The 24,813-nt window shown below is 39.8% G+C and overlaps 2 protein-coding genes across 2 annotated transcripts; both read left to right on the plus strand.

Moving 5' to 3' along the window:
• Positions 1 to 1,013: 1,013 nt before the first annotated feature.
• sox17 (SRY-box transcription factor 17) lies at positions 1,014 to 4,766 on the plus strand. The gene is made up of 2 exons (XM_027013100.2): positions 1,014 to 1,506; positions 3,486 to 4,766. Exons 1-2 carry the CDS (start codon positions 1,218 to 1,220, stop codon positions 4,544 to 4,546), a joined length of 1,350 nt encoding a protein of 449 aa, XP_026868901.2. The 5' UTR covers positions 1,014 to 1,217; the 3' UTR covers positions 4,547 to 4,766.
• Positions 4,767 to 12,807: 8,041 nt separating this feature from the next.
• LOC113579295 (RP1 axonemal microtubule associated) lies at positions 12,808 to 21,269 on the plus strand. The gene is made up of 3 exons (XM_027013110.2): positions 12,808 to 13,482; positions 15,174 to 15,321; positions 15,862 to 21,269. The coding sequence occupies exons 1-3, from the start codon at positions 12,808 to 12,810 to the stop codon at positions 21,267 to 21,269; spliced, it is 6,231 nt and encodes a 2,076-aa protein (XP_026868911.2).
• The last annotated feature ends 3,544 nt before the right edge of the window (positions 21,270 to 24,813 follow it).

Genomic DNA, 24,813 nt, shown 5'->3' on the forward strand with positions numbered 1-24,813 from the left:
TAACAACGCAAAACTGAGAAAGTATAGTCCAAATTGTTCCCCCAGTAACATTTAAATAGGACTAGATATTAAAAATATCTTATTACAATTCATAACTGTTCTCTGAAATACAGTATTGTTTTATTCAGTACTGATTCTAATCGTGAAAGAGCAGAGCAGAAGCTCCAGGCGAGCAAACCTGCCACTTCCTCGCGGAAAGGATCCACGTTCACCGCGCTAACCTGTGAGACACTGTGGATCGGGCCTGAAGTTTGTGACTCGCTCAGATAGTCTTAAAAGTCGTTTTTCGCATACTACCTGATTTATTTATTTATTTTGTTTCTCAACACTGTTTGCAAATGTAGCCCATAACACCTACACTCTGATCCCATGTTAGATGCGTTAGATGAGAAATCCTTCGTCCGATTGTAACTTATTGGCGCCTTTTTAATATTGTCAATTACTCAGGTTAACTGTAGCCTATAATATTACTAATACCTGCATTCATTTGTCATGCTAATAACACCAGCCCTACCCCACCCCAGCCTTCAGCCACCACTATGATACAAGTTCACAGGAAATTCATTCAAGGCACTGTGGAAAAGTAGGTATCGCTGCGAACGAAACCGACGAAAAGAAAAGAAAACAAAACGAAGATCTGTGTTCTGTGTGTTTTATAGGTTTATCGGAAAACATATTCTAGGGAACTAGAGATAGTAGGCTGTTTTTAGAATCAAATAATTAATCATGATAGTAATAAATAAGTAATGAATATTATTTTTTCTCCATAATTTCGTTTTTGTTCTTTAGACATAAAGGATGTGTGCCAGATCTAAACTCTATTTGGCTGGGGGTTAGCCTATTTCCACTCTTGTCCACCGAAGGTCCCCTGGGGGCAGGAGGCTCCCGCCGAGGCTCTCTGGGCCGAAGAACTCTAATCTCTCACCTTCCACGGCGCGAGCCCTCCCACCCCACTCGCCATTGGCCGCCGCTGTGCTTAAAGCCCGTGAAACCCCTCTGCGTTATTCTGATCTGACTCTTGAAAATCCCGGAACAGGTCACCTCCGCCAGCAGAGAAAGCTGACGAGCAATACGGGCGCACATATTTCTGCTTTGATCCAAACTTTTCTACTATCTCTCGCGACAAGTTCGTCTGCCACGACCGACGCGCAGGTATAACTAAAGGGACACTGAGCCGCGGCCCCAAGGTGCGAGTGAGTCCACGTCCCTCCGCGGAGATGAGCAGTCCCGATGCGGGCTACGCCAGCGACGATACAAGCCAAGCTCGCGGCACCAGCTCAGTCATGATGCCCGGCGTGGGCCAGTGCGCGTGGACAGACCCGCTGAGTCCGCTCGCAGACACCAAAGTGAAGAGCGACGCGTGCGCTGGCGGTCCTGGGCGTGGGAAGAGCGAACCGCGCATCCGCAGGCCAATGAATGCATTTATGGTTTGGGCAAAAGATGAGCGAAAGAGACTTGCACAGCAAAATCCTGACCTGCACAACGCTGAACTCAGCAAAATGCTCGGTGAGTGGAATCGTTAATGCTTACACATTTATTACACATTTATTTTGATTTGAGCTAGTCTCCGCTGGTGTTTTTGGACTGCAATAAATTGTTTGAGTGAGTTTCGTTTTTATGTAACCGTGTATAGTGCCTGCATTAATTTTGCAAAAGGATCCTTTTATCAGAGATTAATTTCATTCGAAGGTTTTACGTTATTGAAAAATGGAGGACCAGTGTTTAAAATGGAACAAACCATATTTCCGTAATTTCATAACTATTCGTTTATTGTTAACTTTATTAGGTAAACAGTAAACAGGTATTTGTATTTTATTTAAAAAAAACTGAAGAAACTGAAGAAGCTCTAATTTAGTAATGAGTAATCGCGACTTTTGGTCATTACAGTTGGCATTACGAAGTGCAATCCTAATTAATTGTGATGCTTTAATTTAATCTAATTACTTTTTTTTTGCAAGTATGTTCTATTTCACACACGGTTAGTCAAATATATCTTTTAGTTACATGCAGATATTATAGACTAGAAGCCATTGCAAGCAAACCTTCTAATGTCGTAAGCCTATTATTGAAAAAGTACTTAATTGTGTTTATAAGACCATAATAAGAAACGGGTTTAAATTCGGCAATTTGAACCACGGGCCAGTGTTTACGGGACATGATAACTTTTTGTTATGATTCACTGTAAGATGAAGCATTAACAATTCTAGACATTTCATTAATTAATCTTTTACATATTCATTACATATACATATACATTACATATAGTGGTTTTACATTCTTTGTACTTATTATTATATAATAGGATGTTTCTTTATTTCTTAAACCATACAGGACCATGGATTTAACCTCTTATGTATTTGAAGGGGTTGGAATCCCAAAGTACAGTGTGATATAAAGTCATATGCTGATGTAAACAATGTGGAATTATTATTTAAGACCAATTCGTTGAATAAAACACTAAATACAATTTTGTTTATTCACAACTGATTTGGTTGTCATGAAATTTGCTACATTTAATAAATGATAAATGTTAATACATTTTTGAGTAGGTTAGAGTTGTCTTATTGAAAAGGCATTCTCTGAAAAAGCCAGCTAGCTAGAACAGGAGGTCACTGGTTTGATGGCAGCTGATAACAGCCATTGTGCCCTTGAGACACTAAACCCCAAGCTCCTCTTGGGTTGCCCCTGCAATAGCCACCTGTAGTTTGCCTCAGGCAAAAGGGTCAATGAATGTATACAGCAAATTAATGACTACAGTGAAAAATACTAAATTTATGATAGATAAACCTAATGTTATTACTGCAGCTGTTTATATTTATCTAAGTATTACTCTTTAATATTTGGGTATTAAAGGAATTAAGATCTAATTAATACTGTGTTGGTGATAAAGCCATATGAGGCTGCATTTAGTCAGCCCCGTTTATACTGGTGTTCAGAACGATATCCTCCATGGTATTCATAGGTATGGAGCCAAATTGTTTTTGCCTGCACTGGGCCAAAGCTTTGTGTTATTATTATGTTATCCATATGCATCTTCTTGTTGCCTCATTTAAAAGTAAAATTTGGAGACTGCAGACATGTCTAGTCACTAGGTCCCTGGGAATATACACTAGGTCCCTGGGAGACACCTGACAGCAGTGTGGAGAGTTCCTAAAACTTTGTTTGGATTGCATCCAAGTCATATGGCAATAACCTGGAAGGACATTTGCTGTCTATACGCATCACTGACCCAAATCATTTATGAGATGAAGTTTTTTTTTTCTAAGTGATATTTGTATTCAGGTTTAGTGTCCTTTTAAAGTTGAAAGCCTATTTGACAGAAATGGTCTTTTACTACTAGAGCCTGATACAAATCATATGTCTACACATATTGCTTAACTGGTCTTTTTTAAGAGAAGCATTTCCAACAATGATAGCGATTAACCTTACCTCTGCTCTAAACTAGTCTGGCCTTTGACCTGTGTCTCTTCCTTCCTGTTTGATAGGTAAGTCGTGGAAGGCGCTGTCAGTGGTGGACAAGCGGCCATTTGTGGAGGAGGCCGAGCGGCTGCGCGTGCAGCACATGCAGGACCACCCAAACTACAAGTACAGGCCCCGGCGTCGTAAGCAGGTGAAGAGGATCAAGCGTCTGGACTCCGGCTTCCTGCTGCCTGGGACGTCTGAGCCCCAGACCCCTCTGGGCATGGAGAGTCTGGGGGTGGGCTATTCCCTGCCCCCCACCGGCATGCCCCAGGGGAGTCTGCCACAGTACTGTGATACCCAGGGTCTCTTTGAAAACTACAGTCTGCCCACACCTGACTCCTCCCCAATGGACGAGCTGGGGACAGAGACCACATTTTTCGCTGTCCATCCTCAGGAGGAGAGTTCCCAGGGAGCTTATGGCTACAGTCAGCACCAAGACTACGTGCCCCATGGGCACCCTCAACATATTGTCAACACACACATTCATGGCGGTGGGCAGGGAGAGGTGCATCCTCACGTCACAGCACACTCTCATGGCGGTGTGCACCAAGGGGTCAACCCACACACACTCGTTAGTGCACACTCCCACAGCAACAGCCAAACCAATCTGATAACCAGCACACACTCTCAGGAACTGGGCAGTACGAATGTCAGTGCACAGATGGGCCACAATATCAATGCTCCCCACAATCCTCTTCACTCCCATCCACTGTCTCAGGTACTCTTCAACAGAAACCTATCGGCTGGCTCCAATCAGGGCCCACCCCCTGCCTACCTGCCCTGCCAGTCCACCCTAGGCGTGTTCTATAACCCTGCCTCTCAAGTGAAGCATACAGTTGAGGATCTATCACCTCCCCAGGAGAGTCATACACATCCACATACCCTTGCTGAACAGCACTCACGCACTCCTACAGAAGCACACCGCCATGGTCCTGAGATGCTGAGTGAGGTTGACACTAATGAATTTGAGCAGTATCTCTCATATGGGATTCCTCAGGCACCCATGCAGGGGCCTGACCTAATATCCTCTGTATTGTCAGATGCTAGCACTGCTGTGTACTACTGTAACTATAGCAACACATGAGTTCTCTACATCACAAGAGCAGTTCCTGACTTAGCAAACACATTGTCCCATGTTTATGTGTTCACAAAGCACACTAGGGAAGGGAGTGAAAAGACCTATAAAGGTTGGTAATTATATAAATTGATTGAATTTTTAATGAAACCTTCAAATGTTTTAATATGACACCATAAAACAAAAACCTCTGTAAATATCTTATTTTATAAATAAAATGTACAGTGATTAGCATGTTAAAATGTAATTTCATACCTTTTTGCACTTTTGGAAAATAAAAATCTGAATGATGAGGCTTTTTGCTTATCATTGTCAATTTGTTCTTAATAATGTGTATTTTTCTTTGTACTTCTACTGCCTCCTCCCTCATTACAACCCCCCAACACTGCTGCTCCTAATCTTTGCATTGTGTATTTCTGACCTTCTTTTCAACTTTTTTTTACTTCTGCGTGCACGTGTTTGTGTGTGTGTGTGTATATGTGTGTGCTTGATTGTGTGTGTGTGAGCTTGTGTGGGCACACATGTGCATGTATTCTTGCTGCAGGGAAACTGAGATTAACACACTTCTTCCTGTTTAAGGCAGCTTTGTTGGCTCCAGTGACTTAAATATGATCGTAATCTCTGCACCTTCACCAAACAAAGACCATCATCAACATCAATAAGAGACTGAGCACTACCACCACCACCCCCTCCCCCACCATTACAACACACACACACACACACACACACACACACACACACACACACACACACACACACACACACACACACACACACACACACACACACCAGCACCACTCACTCACACAATCAGTGTTGGTCTGCCTTGGCTGGTATGTTGCTAAGAGTGTGCACTTAGTTCTGTGTTCATCTTCTGCTTGAAGAAGGAAGAGGCTTTTTTGAAGCAGGTCACCAACACTGACCCTCAATCCTTTTTTTAGAAAAAAACGACGGAAATATGCAACAGCGGCAAGTTTTTACAGATTCCCACACACGTATGTGTGTGTGTGTGTGAATTTCATTTTGTGTGCTAAAGGCCAAACAATAGGCTTTGTCCCCACCCAGAAGCACCTGACTGGGAGGGAGTGGTTGCACTTGTAAGAGAGAGGTGTATTGTGGTGGGGGCTGGGAGTAGCTGACTAGACCTAATACCCAAATTTACAAGCTGACTAATGAAAATCCCAACATTGCCCTTAGGTGTAGAAAGACAGGAATCCCTCCTGTGCATGCGCTGCTATGACCACAATAAAAGCCATCAAATACACAACAAAAGAGAAAACAAAAATTGCTCAAGCGTGTATTATCTTTTACAGTCAACTTTAAGTGAAGGACTTTAAGTGTTTATCAGAGTCAGCTGTAATAAATAGGGTGTTTCTTGTCTTAAACGGAATGTATGTGTGAGCGAGTATAGGTGCATTTGAACGTATGCTTGTTTGACTCTGTCTGTGTGTGTGTGTGTGTGTGTGTATGTGAGTGTGTGTGTGTGACTGGGTTTTATAATCCTTGGAATATGAGTCTCCGCCCTGGCCTTATCACTTTCATAGGCATGGCTTTCCCAAACCCAGTCCAGTTGTGCTGCTTCTAAATATAAACTCACACTTGATCAGTGATCCAAGCTCTGACACAATAAGCTATTTTCACTGATTTGACTTTTAGGAGAGTGTGTGTGTGTGTGTGTGTGTGTGTGTGTGTGTGTGTGTGTGTGTGTCTGTGTGCGTATATATATATATTTCATTTTCAGAGGTTTATAATAACGAGAGACAAAGCAAATTATATTTGAGTTCTATGCATGGTTTTAGCTGTTGAGTTAAAATAAACCTTAGTTATTGGTTATAAAAGTCCCTTGATTTGGTGGTGGTGAGAGTATAAAAGTGATATCTAATATTTAAAAAATGTAATCTTTAAAATTTGATCAAGATAAATTGAGAAATTTGTTTATTGAGTTAAAATCCAACGTGTTGCCACAGCTATCAGCTTTAGAGGTCCACTGGCAAAATGCAACAAATGTGGCAGCATTATTTAGTTACACAAGATTCAAAATAGGAGACTATACGGGAGAGGCTGACACAAATATCCATTTGCAGTTAAGACCATATTTTTACAAATAATGGCTTTAACATTCAAAGAAAGTGCTTATTTGTTTATTTTTACACTATATCTCCAAAATCACTGTATTTTTGCTAAGATATTTTGTTGTGGAATCCATAATGATTCTACATTATTATATAGAATATATATATATATATATATATATATATATATATATATATATATATATATATATATATATATATATATATATATAAAATACTAATAATAATATAGTAATCACATCAGCAAGATTACAATTTCAGCATTCCTTAAAAATAGATTATGTTTGGAATGTTGCCATTGATGTATTTATGAACAAAAAGATGAATGTTCATTGTGTTTAATATTGGAGCATTTGTGGAAGTTTCCAAGAGCACCTGCTCACATTTCCTCAGTGTAAGGACTGTCTAGGTGACTTACCCTGTGAAAGATTAGCAGGGAACATCCTCACTTGTTCAGGAAACAAAGTTCACTCAAATTCACATTGCTTCCACTACTCTGGGAAAGACAGAAGGATTTCCTCCTAAATAAGAATACATCAGAATAAAACTAAATAAAGAAGAAAGGGCACCATAACACAGGCCAGACACCTTTGTTGGAGTATGCCTTTGGTGTGTGTGTCTGTGTGTGTGTGTGTGTGTGTGGGTGGGTGGGTGGGTGTGTGGGAGTGTGTGTGTGTGTGTGTGTGTGTGTGTGTGTGTGTGTGTGTGTGTGTGTGTGTGTGCGTGTGTGCGTGTGTGTGTGCAGACCTATGTCTGTATGTTTCTTTCCCAGGCATGCTTCAGACAGGGGGGGTCACAGCAATGTTCCTGTTTATCATTCAAGTTCCACATTAGCACCTGAGCAGAATAGGAACAGACACACATGCATATGTACATTTTGTTTGTTGTTTTTTTCTTGCTTTCTGCGGGATGTGGTTGGGGTGTTTGAATTAGACAACAACCCAGAGAGGGGAAATAGTCAGACTGCAATAAGGCCTATATATGAAGCCTTTTGTTCAAGCCAACTTGAATAGTTTGGATTTTAGTATGAAAGCAAAGCTGTCTTATAAAATAGATGTGTATTTAATTAGACTTTATCTAAATGTGCTTTCCTATGCAAATGGACAATTATTCCCTTATTGCAGTAGTAACAGCAATGTGAAAGCAGAGCAGTGGTAACCTAGGACATAAGTCTAGGAACTGGCTTTATATTTATAAATGATCAATGAAGAATTTTTAAAAAACGACAAAAAAGTAGGCAAACATTTGCCTCAGCCCACAGGTAGGGAAAGTGTAATTGAAAAAAAAAAACATTCGAAATGATACAGGATTCAATTACATGTTGGACATCGGTCTTTTAATATTTCGGACTAAATACTAAGTGATTTATTACTTTTCCATTTAATAAAAGTCGGATACAATAATCTAATTTGAGAAGGTGGAAAGGACTGTATAGCGCCCGCCAGAGGGCACTCGCGTGCTGTCGAAAAAATCACGCGCAACCCATCAAAAGAGCGAATTCTTGGATAAATGGTGGAAAGCACATTATGTGCCTAAGACCTGTGGTTTCACCGAAGAGCATGTTTATTTTGGAAAACTGGTTTAGTTATAGTTAATAGTTTTAGATTATTAGACTGAGCACCTTACAAATATAATCGCCTTAAAAATAAAGAAATATAAACTGATAATAACCTGAAGCTTTGTTTAGAAAACAGATAGCCCTTTCGCCACTTGTAAAGACTATTAACGCATAAGAGTTATCTTGGATGAGCCTTTTAAAGTTCAAAATTATCGAAGGGATAAGAACTAAGAGGAGGGAACAATTTTGTAGAGTGAGTATGGCTGGGAGGTAAGTGTATACGTGCATGAGCGTGTACGTATGTGTGTAGGTTAGATTTATAGAGAGCAGGCTAAGGTGAGACTATTGTTCTGCTGTAATCTGTTCTGATAGCTGTTTCCTTATGACACAAAAGTGGGTGTATGTCTGTGGGTTCTGTCAAAACATTTATTTTTGTAGACATTCATATTTTAGTTTGAAAGGAGTGTTCACCTGTATCTCTGAATGTCTTTTTATGCTGTGTGTGTGTGTGTGTGTGTGTGTGTGTGTGTGTGTGTGTGTGTGTGTGTGTGTGTGTGTATGCACTGCATACCATTGATCTGTGTAAAGGCCTGTGTATAACCTGAGAAGTTTAGCAGACTGGCATGATGTGGGGTTGAAGGCCAGTGCAGTCGGGAATTCCAGTGGAAGAGCGGTCAGGACCCGGAGCAGTGAGGAGCCCGGCAGCAGGAAGTGCTTTGCCAGGAGTCTGGAATCTCCGCTTCCTCCTCAAAATGCTCTGGAGAAGCCTGGAATTCTCCCTCATTCATGCCAGCATGGACTGGGGCTTTCATCTTAACTTCCAACACATCCATTTACAGACATATCTCAGAAGGTCACCAGGCATACTTGAGAAATAGAAGGAAAAAGAATGACACAGAAAGGGAGATGGGATGGAAGAAAGATAATTTCTTGATTTGTGTGTGTGTGTGTGTGTGTGTCCCAGATAGCTTCCCAGTAAGTGCTCAGGGATCTGGAGTCGGCACCTAGACTGCAGTGAAGGATTAAATATAGAGCCAGGCATTCAGTTCAGATATCTCAGTACTACACATCTTAGAACTAACAGGGATCGAACATCAGATTCTGTTGTGTGTGTGAGCCTGTGGGTTTACTAAAACTATACCAGATAATTAAGCTGTGAGTATGTGCAATTGTACATCTCACACACAGCGCATGAATATACACACACACACACACACACACACACACACACACACACACACACACACACACACACACACACACACACACACACACACACAGTCTCTTATCAGTGGGAATGGAGTTTGCTCTACTGGATGTTTGACATTCCTACTCTCAGTTTTGTTTTGGGAATGGGACAGACCCAGCAGGAGACCACACAGGCATTCCAAAGTTCTTCTATTCCTCCAGGTCCAACATTCTTTCCCTATGTATATATACTAAGGGAACATGTGCACATTCCAATGATCATTGGTCCCATGGGTAATGGTAGTTCTTTGATCATTTTCCACCTTATTCCAGCCTCAGGTGAGGGTTAATGACAGAGTATGTGTGCCTGCCTGGCCTGTGTGTTTGTGTGTGTAATATGTAGTGTATAATAAGTGTAACACTTGCTGTTTTATTATTGGTGGAATGAGATCATATTTTCTTATTCTCTCTGTCATTCTGTCTGTCTGTCTCTCTCTCTTTCTTTCACCCTCACACACACACACACACACACACACACACACACACACACACAATAGTTTTGCATGTTGTTATTTTGGTTTGGCTGCTATGCATTCTTTCAACTGGAGTTCAGAAAGGAAGGATTGTTTGAGATGGTTTATCCATAACGAAGCATTCAACAACCAGCCAGAGGAGGGGATAAGGTAGTCATACCGTGGTCTTGTCTTTCTCTTGCTTGTTTCTCTTTTTCTCATATAGCAACACACACACACACACACACACACACACACACATGTGCTGCACACTCACACATAGTCTGTCCTTATCCTTCTTATGTATGCACAATGAGATTAGGCCACTTAGGCCCAAAACACAGAAACACAGAAACTGGCCAGCTGTAACAGGGTTTAACACTAAAATCAACCGCAAGAGAAGGTTATTCATCAGACACTGTGCTCATGTATTTAGTTTATTGTCCATATCTATCTAATTTTTATTTTTTATTTACGCCTGTTTATTTGAATGATGAATAAGACAAAGATAGTCACTCAAACATACACAATAGCTCTCGATTCTTGTGAGCTCTTTTATCACTTATGCACACAAATGTAAACACACATGCACTCACACACGTGTGTAAAGAGCTCTCTGTGCAGAGGGGATTAGCACAGGGCATAGATTAAGGAAATTAACACTTAAGCCATGACCCAAAATATCTTCCAGCCTCCATCACTGAGTTCCACATACAACAAAAGAGATTCCGTGTCCTCCTCTTCCAGACTTTGTCTTCAACATGGGAAATCTGGTAAGTGTGAAAATACTTTTTGCCTGCATTATTACTGAATGTGTGTTACCTTCTTCTTTTGTATCAAGCACTTGTTTAAAGAAAGTAGAAAGTAGTTGCCCAGTTAATCATCCATGAGGTGAATGTACAGTTGTGTTCAAAATAATCGCAGTCCAACATCACTAACCAGATCAATCACTGTTTTTGGTAGAAATATATATTTCTACATGGCAAAAAATTACTAGTAGTTGTAGTAGAGTAATGAACCAACAGACCCAACAGTTATGACATGCATGCTGTTGATTCTGTGTAATTAAATAATGAACTAAAAGGAGTGTGTTCAAAATAATAGCAGTGTGAAGTTCAATAAGTGAGGTCATTCATTCTGTGAAAAAACAGGTGTCAAACAGGTGGCCCCTATTAAAGGATAAAAACAGCAAATGTTGTGCATACTGGTTATAGTGCATTTTTCTCTCTAAAAAAAAAAGGTAAAATGGGTCATTCCAGACATTGTTCAGAAGAACATCATACGTTGATTAAAAAGTTGATTGGAGAGGGGAAAACATATAAAGAAGTGCAGAAAATGATAGGTTGCTCAGAAAAAAATGACCTCAAATGCTTTAAAATGGCAACAAAAAGCAGAAAGACAGAAGAAAGCAGAAAACTAGCATTTGAATGGATCGAAGAAAAACCAAAAGGGCAAAGACTCAGGCAATGGTCAGCTCCAGGGAGATCAAAGAAGGTCTAAAGTTACCTGTGAATATTGTAACAATTAGAATACGCCTATGTGAAGCCAAGCTATCTGCAAGAATCCCCTGCAAAGTCCCATTGCTGCAAAAACAACATTTGCTGAAGAGGTTACAATTTGCCAAACAACACATCAACTGGCCTAAAGAGAAATGGCGCAACATTTTGTGGACTGATGAAAGCAAGATTTTACTTTTTGGATCTAGGGGCCGCAGACAGTTTGTCAGACGACCCCCAAACACTGAATTCAAGCCACAGTACACTGAAGACAGTGAAGCATGGTGGCACAAGCATCATGATATGGGGATGTTTCTCATACTATGGTGTTGGGCCTCTTTATTGGATACCAGGGATCATGGACCAGTTTGAATACATCAAAATACTTGAAGAGGTCATGTTGCCTCATGCTGAAGAGGAAATGTCCTTGAAATGGGTGATTCAACAAGACAATGACCCCAAAACTCACCAGTAAGTGTGCAACATCTTGGTTCCAGACCAACAAGATTAATGTTATGGAGTGGCCAGCCCAAACGCCAGACCTTAATCCAATAGAAAACTTTTGGGGTGACATCAAAAATGCTGTTTCTGAGGCAAAACCAAGAAATGCAGAGGAATTGTGGAATGTAGTCCAATTGTCCTGGGCTGGAATACCTGTTCACAGGTGTCAGAAGTCGGTTGACCCCATGCAACACAGGTGCGAAGCAGTTCTCAGAAACAGTGGTTATACAACTAAATATTAGTTTAGTGATTCACAGCTAAATATTCAAGCATTTTTCAGTTTATCCAGTACATTTTTGAGTTTGCAATGGAAAACGTAGACACTGCTATTTTTTTGAACAGCCTAATATTCCCTTTTCTTCACTTTCTGTAAAGTAATAACACATTTGATTAATTATAATCCATATTTTGAATGACCAAAATATTAGTTTAATGTTATTTTAATATAAAACTTTCACTCATTTTTCACTATACACAATTAAACAAATTATTTCACTATATTGCAATAATAGTGATCATTCAGTGTAATTATAAATTGGATTGCCGAAATAACTGACCACTGTGATACAGTGCCAGTGTGATTAATCTAGCAAGATGAGGTGATAAACAACACGTGTTAAAGATGTTCCTATCTGTTGTACAAATTATACACTCACAATTCAGGGCTCAACCTGTTTAACATTGGTTATACCAGTACTTTAATTAGACTTATTAAAACGATGTAAATTGCTTGAGTTCATGTGTTTGTTCATGCTGGCAATTATGAGGCCAGTTTTTCTCATTAAGGTGTTGGCAAGACAAGTCACGTTTATTTTGCATTTACATTTATTTTGCATTTACATTTTGCATTACAGTTCCTCTCCTCTACCTTTTCTTTCACTTCCCTCTATCTCCCCTAATTGGCTGCTGTCACAGTAAGGTTATGAACAAAGCACCAATGGTGCACAGGGCTCCACTGCCCGTCCAATCCTCAGAAAGTGACCATACACTGATGACATCACGCCAACCATACATGACCGAGCCAATCGCCTCGAAGCACGTGTGCTTCTTCAAAAGTGGCGATGCCCAGTTCAATGGCTTACCAGTGGTTATCAACAGCCGCACCTTCAAGACCTTTGAGGCGCTGTTGGACAGCCTGTCCAAGCGTATCCCACTGCCCTTCGGGGTTCGCATCATCACCACGCCACGGGGCCGCACGGCCATTCACTCCCTCGACCAGCTGCATCACGGCCAGTCCTACATCTGCTCTGACAAGCGTACCGTCAAGCCCATTGACCTGGAGCGGGCACGCCACAAACCGCTTCCATGGTACCATGCCCGGCCCTTCAGCAGAAGGAACCTGGCCTGGCAGAGCCAGAGCCGACACCAGGCCCAGAGGCCAGCCCCACGTGGCACACGCGGGGCCAAGTGGCGCCAGCATGCCCCCCTGCTGCAGGCACCCAGGCGGCTGGTGGTTTTCCGCAATGGAAATCCTGAAGTCAAGCATACGCTGTTACTGCAAAAGAGGACCACCCACTCCTTTGAGGCACTTCTAGATCACATATCTGAAGTCATGTGCTTCCCTGTCCTGAAGCTATACACTCCTGATGGAAGAAGGGTGAGAACTATAGTACTCTTTTGGCCTCTTTTTTCTTTTTTTTTTTCTAGTATCAAACTGAGGCACTTGTCTTTCTGCACGTTTTGACAATGTTTGGACAAATTTTCACAACTCAGTTTGTATAAAAATTACACAGCTACACAGTTACACTCTGCCACTTCAGCTATTACTACTGGTCAGTTACTACTACTGCTCCACAGATACACTCTACTTTAACACTTCAGTTACTACTACTGGTCAGTTACTGTTACTACTACTGCCCCTCAGTTACACTATACCACTTCAATTACTACTACTGCTACACAGTTACACTATACCACTTCAGTTACTACTACTGCTCAGGTACTACAACTGCTCCTCAGTTACACTCTACCACTACAGTGACTTTGTGTTCCAGGCCAAATAATCTGAAACCATTAAAATCTTTGATCAATGTGGCAGTGAATTTTCTGTTGGCTTTTTCAATAGAAAATCCTACCCAGATTAAGAAAAAAAGTAAATATAGCATATGAACACATTTTTCCTGAAGTTAATGTTGAAGTCATTAGTTGAGTTAGAGTGTAGTTGAGTCAGTTTTTAGGTAGTCATTAGAAACAGGTTCATTTAAGTGTTTATTTATATGTGCTAGAACAATGTCTCCAATATTCTTTCTTCCTACAGCATTTTTTCAGCATTTTTACAGGATTAAATTGATTAATTGGTTAGAACCACTACGTTTTCTTTCTGCAGCCATCAATGCAGAATCCATGTTTTAGCTACGTTGGTTAAGCAATTTTTGGTTTTACAAAAGCATCAGCCACATAATAATGTGTCAGCTGTTGGTGACAAAGTCACTTATTAAGGTAAAACTTCACTTGAGTAAATGCCATTGCTTTGTTAATTGTCAGCGTGGTGGGAACAAATTTTTATGGGGATTTATGCTTATAGCATTATTTCTGCTCACTAACTTTAGGAGGCCTTGGCCATGTAACCATATTGGTACAGGTTGGGATATAGTGCAAACTGTTATTCATTTAAATACATCAGGGGCTTGTCCACAGTTGATATGAGCATAAATATGATGGGCTGAGCATGACCCACAACCCGAGTTAATCCTCTTTACCATCTCATCCTATTATACAGAACTGCATCATGGAACAGAGCCTGAGAGGAGGAGTGAGAAATATACTGTAATAGGGACCCTCAACCACTGAAAACTACTGCAAATTTAAATAGTAACTGAAATAATCAATTGTAACTAAAAATCAATTGTAACTAAAAATCAATAGCCTTTGACTATCAGTGACCACTAGATATATTAAATGCAATGGCAGAGCTCTGAATTACACAAGTAAAAGTAGCTATTATTTAAACTTTTAGCTATTTTATTTATGTTTTAGTTGGCTTAAAACAGAAATACGTTTTTGTAACATCTCACTCCTTACCCTCACCTGCAATTTCTTCATGCCACACAGTACAAATACTTCTAGTTTAAAAGGTGTATGAACAATGAATTATTAAATGAATTTTTTTAGAGAAAATTAGGGCAAATTCCTACTTGGTATGGAATTTAAAATTTTAAATCACTTGTCTATAGAAGAGATATTTAACATGTTACTAGATCAGTACTCAAGAAGCTCCATAATGAGTAATTTGAAAATCTGTACATAGCTGAATGTGTGATCAAATTGATATGTTTTGCTGTGTTGCAGTTGGATGGTCTTTCTGCTCTGATCATGTGTTCGGGGGTAGTGGTGGCTTCTGGTCGTGAGCCTTTCAGCAAAGGAGACTATGATGCCCAAAAACCCTCAGCTCCAACTTGGCTACCAGCCAAACATGTAGGAACGCATCCTATGTTGTGTAAGTCCAGCACATTCTGTCCAGTTCATTATAATGGCAGTTCTCTGTTGAAATTCCACTTTAGACTAACCATTTTTATGATATGTGTTTTTGCAGGTTGTTTTCACAGCCTATAAAGCTGAAACTACCGAAACACTTTCTGCGCAATTCTGTGAAAGTGTCAGAATTAACTGCTTTTTTGTAATGCTTTTGTTTTTATTACCCAGCTGTATTTATGCCTACAGGCTTGTATATATGTGTAAGTGGCTATGGTTGAGATGATCTGACATGAATTGCTGAGACACTGCTATCTCTAGTAATACGTACCATGACCTACATCTTGTAACATGCATGAAAACTCTCTCACGCCATTGCATTGTCTCTCCTTTTTCTTTTTTTCTTCCTGTCAATATTTACCTGCTGTTCTGGACTGCCTGATCAACTTGATGGGTTTCACATCTACTTCTGTTTGATTCTGGTAAAACACTCTGCCCTTTATTTATTTATCTGCTGCATGACTGTGTCTGTGTTAATCCTCTTATTGACAATTTACTTCTAAAGGGAAAAACAAATTCATGACTAGAAGTACCAAAGCTCCTATTTCACTATCCTCAGAGCACTACATTATGAGTCAGACACACAAGAGTTTTGCAGGAAGTTGTGACTGTCCAAGTAGCCCTCCTGCTTCTGTGGAAAGGAAGATGGATCATCCTACGGAATCCGTGGCAGAGACAGACACAGTTGCCTGTCTGGAATGTGATGGTGAGGAAAATATCCAGGTGCCCACTGATGAAGACATTGAGAAGTCCTTTCGGGTCAACCAGGATGGAAGCATGACTGTAGAGATGAAGGTGCACCTGACTATTAAGGAGGAGGAGACAATCCAGTGGACAACCACGCTTAGTCGCTCCAGCATTACCAGCCAAATGCAATGCATCTCAGAATCTCCTGATCTTGGCGTTCCAGTTGATGTCGACACTGTGCCCTCAGATATAATCCAGACCTTCCCCAGTGACCAGAGTGATGTCTCTAATAAGGACAGCAGTATAAGGCATGAAGTACTGGAGGTAGGTAGAATAGGTACTTCTACCTTAGGGTGGTACCAACTTCAGCAGAAACAATTATCCGTTGGGACTCCAATGAAACATACTGAAACTGAGAGCAAGGAAATCGCTCTTGGATCTTATGGATACAGGGAAGAGGCAAAGAATGGTGAGAAGAAAGAGGAATGCTGTGTGTTAGAGCAGTGTATCAGTCACCCTGTACCCAAACCCTGCACTGGCCTTACCAATGAACTGAACACATTCACCTCACAGCAAAAGTCCAGTTTCTACAATCCAGCTGAGATCCTACAGGATGGTGGGGAGATATTCCATGAGACCACGGTTCATGTCTATGAGCAGCAGGTCTGCCAGGAGAATTTCTTTGCAAATAAGCACCTATGTGTCCAGGATATGTGCACCTGTGGGTCAGCCATGGATCATGCAGAAACATCTGATACTATATTTCCTGAAATGTCTAACAAAACAATTTCCTTTTGCAATGATAAATTGGAGTCTGAGCTTTGGACTAGCACCACTTATGAAACACTCCACAGACAGGAAAACCTCCATACAACATATAACAAAAACATCCCTCAAGAAATCATAAACACTGAATCAAGAACGTGTTCTCCTATAACAGAATTTGTTAAGCCTTCAGCCTCTAGAAATCCCTCAACAGCTGATACTAACAAGAGGAGAAAGCCAGTAAGAGTACTTGTGAAAAAGAATCATATGTTTCAGACTTCCGCTTCTGAACGAAAACGAAAGAATAATGAAACTGATATTCTCAAAGAAATAAGGAAAATTAGAGCGGATATTTCCAGACATGCAGAAACTATAAGACTACCTGAGTATTGTAGAGCAAAAGCTGCCAAAAAGCTGATAAAAATGAGAAACTATTACGTTAATGGTTATGAAAATATTCCTTCTGTGTTACCCAACACTGTTCAGCTGAATGCACAAAGTCCAAATGAATTACCAGCTGAGGAAGAGCTATGTACCAATGAAAAGAATCCTGTCCAAGCAAACCTGTCCAGCGGGAAACTGAATAAAGGTTCAGCTTCACCAAAGAAAGACCTGCTTCATGAGGAACATGATTTGTACCAGGAGACACAGGAGCTTAGCGAATGCATCTGCCTTCCTGCTTTGCATTCCTCACCCTCAGTATTTAATGAATATGTAGAACTCTGGTTGCAGAAAAATGAACCACATCCTGGACAGGAACAATTGCCACTTACCAAGACAAAGCCCTCTCCAAAGGTGTTGTTTATAACCACTGAGACTGTGGGTGCTGGAGAAGCAGCAAAGGAGGATTTATCATGTTGTGTTTTAATGGATAATACTTTATCTTCCAGAAGTCTGTTCAGTAAAAATAAGTCTTCTGAACAGAATGTATTACTGAATGATAATTCCTCTGAGAAAAATGGCATCCAAACAGCACTGCCAGAAAATGTTTGTACAGAAAAGGTATCTTTTACTAGTAATGCTACCTCAGAAAATAATTCAGCATCAAGAGAATCATTAGAGCTATCAGAATTATCAAAAACTCAAGGAACTGATAAGTCCTTGGAAAAAACGTCAACAGGTAATGGCCACATTAAACTGTTACCTTTCCCTAGAGATTCCTCTGCAGAAAATATTCCTCTTAGCCATCCATTTATAGATTTAATACCACAAAACAATACTTTGTTGAAGGCATCACGATTCAGTCATCAAACTGAGGGCAAAAAAATATTTAATAGAAAGAAAACTTCTGCCAAGAAGTCAGATGTTCTACATTCTACTTCGAACAAGGGACTTGCATGCAGAAGAACATTGTTGGACAAATCACAAGTAAGTAGTGACTTAAATGGAAAATCAAATGGAAATCAGCAAAGTTTCAGTTCACAGGGGGTTACTGGCACATGTGAAATTAATAAATGTCCATCATTAAGGACGTTATCAGATGCAGAAATGATAGAAAAACCAGTCCAAATGGCAGTAAAGCGAGATATGAAGCATGTTCTTGAGGAGCTTTGCCATTACATTCAGACACTCTGTGAAGTGACGCAGCAAAAATGGCTGATGCTACATTCTGCAAAGCATTCAGACTGCTTGCCAGACTTCTCCTCACACATGGGCAATACATTTGGCTCTTCATCACAAACACTTAAGCTGACGGCAGCCATAGAAGATGCAGAGCAGCTGACAGGCAGTCTGAATGCTTTGCAGAATGTAGCATGTGTTCAGCTGCTAGATAGTTGGATAAGTTTTTGGGAGCTGAACTACAGGTCCCAGAGTCACAGTGTCATAACAGACTCCTTGAGGAGCGGCTCTCACAGTGGGTTTGGCTTTGAGGAGGAGGTAATTCAGGGACTCATGGAAGAACTAGGTATTCCTGACAGGGTCAGACAGGAGCTAGCAAATTTCTGCACTCAAGAATTGAAGAGCAAAAGAGGTAATCAGGTGGAAGTATCAGAAGAGGTAAATGAGTCTTTCTCAGAGATAAAGTTAAATAGGGTTCTAGCACAACTCTTAGGTGATGAAACAATTAGGTTCCCGCACTCTGTATTTGAAGAGGAGGTAAACACATACGTAAAATCGGTCATTGAAAAAGCTATTAAAACACACCTTGAAGAGAGTGGCAGTTTGGCGTTGTCTATGGCACAATTACTGGCTTGCACTCAAAAAGAAATAAAAATGTTAACCAAGGAACAGGAAAGAAACATCTGCTACATAGAGACAACAGAGCAGGGCGACTGTGTACGTGCTTCTGACATCTGCAAGGACATGCCCTCCCATAAGCACATGTTAGAAGTAAAAAGAGAAACGGTGGATGCAACTCACAAGGGAGATCAGGGACTAGATGAGAAAGAATATGTTCTAGAGAAGAATACTGAATATCCTAATACAATAGATTATATTGAAAAGAAGGAGACTGTGGAAAAGGTGATGGATGCAATAAAAAAGGATAATGATAGGATTACTGGAAAAGAGTCAACTAGTAGCAGTGAAGTTAAATTGACTGCTTCTGAAGAAGACAAATTCAGTTTGGGGGAACACATCTTAGGAAACAGGTTTGATGAAGAAGTCATTAGCTTTTCTGAAGTTCAAGTCAACAAAGAAGAAAAACGTCAATTAAATGCAGCAACAGTAACTGATATGGACCAGAAAGATCCCATGCAGAAACCTTTAGGTAAGTTGCAAAATGAAGATCACAAAAATGAATCACAAAGTGAAACATACTGTGTGAAGCACAGTGGACCATCTGGAATGCTAGCTACCCTCTTTGCTACTCATGTGAATTCAGACATGGAGGACAAGATTAAACATGAGGCAGAGCAGGAACAAGTTATCTATAAAAGTAAAATTGTTTATTCTGAGGAGAAGCAAGTGGTTTCGGAGGCTCCAGAATGCTTTCTAATTCATCAAGAACATTTTGTCGAGCAATCAGAATATGATCCAGATGAAGCTGTGGAAGGGTGTGAAGAAAATATTGGACATTTTACTGGAAAAAAGAAAAATTCAAATTCAGTGGCAGAGCTAATCAGTAACCTTGAGTTGGCTGCACAAAGAGTTAGCTATATACCTGTAAAGACATTTTTGGCACATACTGAGATACCAGAAGTTTCAAAGACTCATGACTTAACTAATGTTTATCATCTATTCAATGAAACAGACAAAATAGAGGGGTTTAAAAGTGCTTCGTCTAAGGCCCAAACACATGGCAGAAAGTATAGTGAAAAGCATGGTAATCGAATCTCACCAAATCATTCCCTAAACGTGGTCAGAACAACTAAGCATTCACACTTGGACATAACATCAGAACTCCCCTCCTCTTCATTAGCTTTCAGCTATGATTCTCCAAGCAACTCTTTGGCACAAGAGCCAGAAAGAAGCAGTCATGTTAACCGAGTAAAGTCAATCAGAGAGATGTTCCTTACTAAGAGCAACAGTAGAAAACAGAATGTGAAAAGATTTTCACCCAGTTCAAATTCTGACCTGTCTGACTGCAATCCTGAATCCACTGACAGTGGGGGAAACCACTCCCAGACATCACCAGAGGCATACAGTAGTGAGGATGACAATAGCCGTTTAGCCATTGCCAAAGGTTTTGTTAGAAAAACCATTGAGCGTCTCTATGGAAGAAGTAATTCAGATGGTACAACAGATGTTAAGAGACCATTATCTGCATCCAAGGGGAAGTACACATGTCCTGGAAGGACCCATGTAAATAGTTTGACCTCCTTCCATGAAGCTTGCACACGGGGAGTGACTGACTTATCATACTTCAATGCCACAAGCTCCTTTGATGCCTTCAATGAACAAACTCACTGTGTGCGTCCATATTCCCAGGTGAAACCTGGAGATGCCATTCTTACTGACAAAGGTCACTGGTTGCCTTTTGAGAACCACTCAATTCATGAAACTTCCCCAGAGCTCCAGGAAACTCCCCCCCAAAAAATGAAGCTCACAACCATATCAATTAAGCCTGATCAAGACACTGTAAAGGAAAATGTTCCATATTCATTATTTTGCCCAGCTTCTCCTCATAGGTCCCTCCCTTCCACTGAACTTGAAGAACTGTCTGGGTCATCAGGATCAAAGTTCACCTATTTCAACTTTCCACATTCAAATGACTCTGAACTGGACCTGGAAGAAAGAAAATCTGATAATTCTGAAAAAACAGAGATTAAAGTGACTCCTGTGACACAATCACTTAAATCCTGGGAGACCTTAAACAGCTTTCTTCCTGCCTTCAGGCCACCAGTTGTCAAGAAAGCAGATAACAAGGTGCACCCATTGACAGAAGCTGTAACACCTCCTGTAGTCATCCAGCCAGTTAGGGGACAGAGTGCACATACAGAAATCACAAGGCATTCCACAGAATCTGATCTCCTGGAGATACTTTTCATATTTTGTGGACGACACTGTCCTGTACTCTAAAGTAGCCATTTAGCACTGTATATAAGCAAACCTCTTAATTTGCCCACATGTAGCTGCAGTAAATGTCAATAACCAAATGAATAAATTATTCCCATATTCATTATGGCCAGCACTGCCTTACATGCTGTGTTAATGTGATGGATTTTTTTCAGTTCCTGGAGGTGCTGAAGATGTGCAATGTCTTGATTTAGGCAGCACAGCTGTTGAATATTGATTAGCACTTAAGGTGAGAGAACATGAATTATTTAGTGCCTTATCTCTCATCATACCTCTCAACTGTCAGTTCAAACTGTTCATCATGCAAAAAAAGAGAATGTAATTAAACTTCAGATGGATTAAAAACCATTATTTCTAGTATTTCCAGTTTGCTCAGTGGCCTCCTGGCTACTTTAAATTCAGTTAACCTGAGGTAATTTTTACTTCACAAACACATCACCTCTTCTAAGGAAGGACAAGGAAAGGTGTAGTTGATAAATTACAGGCTATCATTAATCTCATTTTGAACAAGAGGTTTAATCTGTTCAATGCTAAAAGTGTCATGGAATTGGCAGCTGCTTCTGGCTCCCAGCATGGGAGTGGGGCACAAGCTTCTACTCACACATCATATATGTCATATAAACCCACTTCTCTCCCAAACATTACATATCTGCCAATTATTGTTCTTATAAGGACAGTTAATTAATGTCAATATAGCATTTATGAGGTAGGATATTACAATTACTTAATACTCTATTGGTTTTTAGTTTGTGAACTAAAGTATTTACTGTTTTTAAGACGATAGATTGAGATGCAGTACTCTTGGTAGATTTGTTTTTATATTTTACATTTAATTATCAGTATATGTTATATGCCCTTAAACTGTATCCCTTTAGTAGGATCACTGTAAATTATGTTTAAGAGAATAGTTTCGAAAAACCCACATTTCTCTGGAAAATCAGTGACAACTGGCAAATTTATCTAATTAAAGTTTATTTATCATGTTTCATGGTTTTCTTAGTCTCTTATGCAGTAGGACAGGTTTGTACCACTAGATGGCAGGATAAAAACTCTCCTGCAGTTACTCTGCCCATCCACGATGTGGCAGCAAATGCTCAGTATTGGCAGGCTTTCTTTATTCTGAAAACTGCTACATACATGGAAAAACGTGCACATGGAAACACATATCCATACAGGTATCCTAACAATTCACAATACGTGTGAAATGGCGTTTTGCATTTCATGCATAATATATTTTAAGTGGTATTCAAGCCTAGAATACCTTCTAAAATGTTATTAGTGGGGTGCATGTGCATCCACTTATGTAGCCTAGTACATTTGGCACATTTTAGGTCTTCTAAACTTGAAGATCACATATATGACTGATTACATGAGTGGAAATTAGCAGTAAGACTTTGTGTAGTCTTATTCCAGCTGTATTCCAGCAGCGTTTACGATTGGATTATCATTTTGTGCTCAAATAAACTGCCATTTGTCATGTCCTATACTTTTGTGCAACCACATTTTTTCATGACACAAGAATGCACATTTTGTGGAGTGAATTTAAAATAATTTCTTCAAATATCAAAATTAGTACTTAAAAAAACCCAAAAACTTATTGTTCATCTAGGCTTTTGTACACCTTTGATTTTGATTTTGTACCAATCAATGGCATGTCACTATTAATAAAATGTATGTTCTCTGGCTAAAAATAGAATTCATGTGATGGCAAATTTAGTTGCTTTTTTGTTAATGTAAACAATGTACATTTTATGTAATAAAAAAAAGTGATGGTTACAGAATGCAATTCAAAACTTTCTACAGCTTGTCTTCATAGTTGGTTATGACTTTCCTGGGAACCTAAGCAAAATTCTGTTATCTTTTCCAAGATGTTTATAAACACCATTGACCATTGGCATTTATCGAACATAAAAAACTGTATTTCACACTCACTTTTGTTAGGTGCAGAGTCACAGAACACAGTCTGGAAGTATCTCACAAACAGGCAAGACACAGACAGACCAAGAGCTGCCTTGCCCAGCTAGATTAGTGAGACAGACACACTAGAGAGGGAATGTAATATAAAAAATAAACTTAACGTTACTGATATTTGCTGACATCAAACTTGGAGATGAGAGAACAGTTTATTTTATTGTTGTTCCCACAATTCACTCTTGTATTGTTTTCTCATGACCAGGATTATTCTGCCTCATAGTTTCATTGAAGTTGTAAACACTGATACCTGCTTTTACACGAGGGGGACGCAGGGCCCTTGCATAATTTCTGGGCCCTGCACAACTTGTAATAACAAAATAAAAGTACTTGTTTCACAATGTGTGCAAGAAATTAACACAACTAACACATGCAATGTTCTGTCCTACACTGTATAGGTGAAAACATGGTTTGGCCTTTATAAAGCGAAGGTGATATTGGAAGGTGCAGACCTTGAGATCTGAAACTTGACTTGTTCAGCAGCAGTTGTTTGAGACAGTCTGGGATTTTTAGGCTTGGCAGTAATTATCATCTGTTAGAGAATAAGGTTGCTGGCAGATATGTGTAATTTTACAAAGCACTATACAGTTGCACACAAAATCACCCACCAGTGAGGAATTATTTTTTAATTATTTAAATTTTTAAAATAATAAAATTTTACATGCAGGGTGTCCAGGGTTCTGAGCTGAGAATATGTTTATAGCATGTGTGACCATTTGCATATGATTACACAACTGTAATTTGATTAGACGAGACAGTATAATAGCGCTGGAACCTTTTAACTACACATGTATCACTCTGCTTTAGCTGTGTTCTATTAACAAATAATTACATTAATGAGCGGAATCAAATCACACATGCCACCAAAGCAACTGTCAGCAAACGTATTTATTTTTGTACAGTTAATGGAAACATACAGATAAATGTACGTGATACAAAATAGCTGGCCTGTGGTAACGTAGACCTACACAACGTAGCAAGTTAGTGTGCAGGAAAATGTTTAGGTGTTGCTTGAACTCCCAGTAAAAAGTACCAAAGTCCAGTACCAGTCCAGTTGCGGAACCATTTGTATTGTCGGAGCCAAACGATTTATTAAACAGCCCTTATCCTGACACCTAATGGCCTGTTTGTTTCAGATAATCTATACTATATCTATAATATAGATTACTGGCCACCTCCATGTGGGGGATCGGGTAAGGACTACAAAGCAATCTGATTCTTCATCTCATGTGGGCTGAACCTTATAGAAAAAGTGTACTTAATAAATAATCACTTTCATAAATATTGTTTGCTACTTTTTGGTGGTAAAAAGAACTTATATCTCCTTTAAATAAACCAATTATAGGCTAATTTGTTGTCGCTTGTTACTGTTATCTAATAAATTGTGCTTGTAGAACTGTTTAAAAAAAAAACAGTATCACTATCAAGCTCATGGTGTTATACTGAATATCAACACTCGGCCGTTCGTAGGCACCCATGTATAATGGTGGGTGTCCCAACCGCCTTGTTATTACCGTGAACCACACTGAACGTGTCAGAAACTTACAAATTTAAACACGCAGACATTTTAACATCT

Source organism: Electrophorus electricus, chromosome 19 (genome assembly GCF_013358815.1).
Source record: "Electrophorus electricus isolate fEleEle1 chromosome 19, fEleEle1.pri, whole genome shotgun sequence".
Lineage (NCBI taxonomy): Eukaryota > Metazoa > Chordata > Actinopteri > Gymnotiformes > Gymnotidae > Electrophorus > Electrophorus electricus.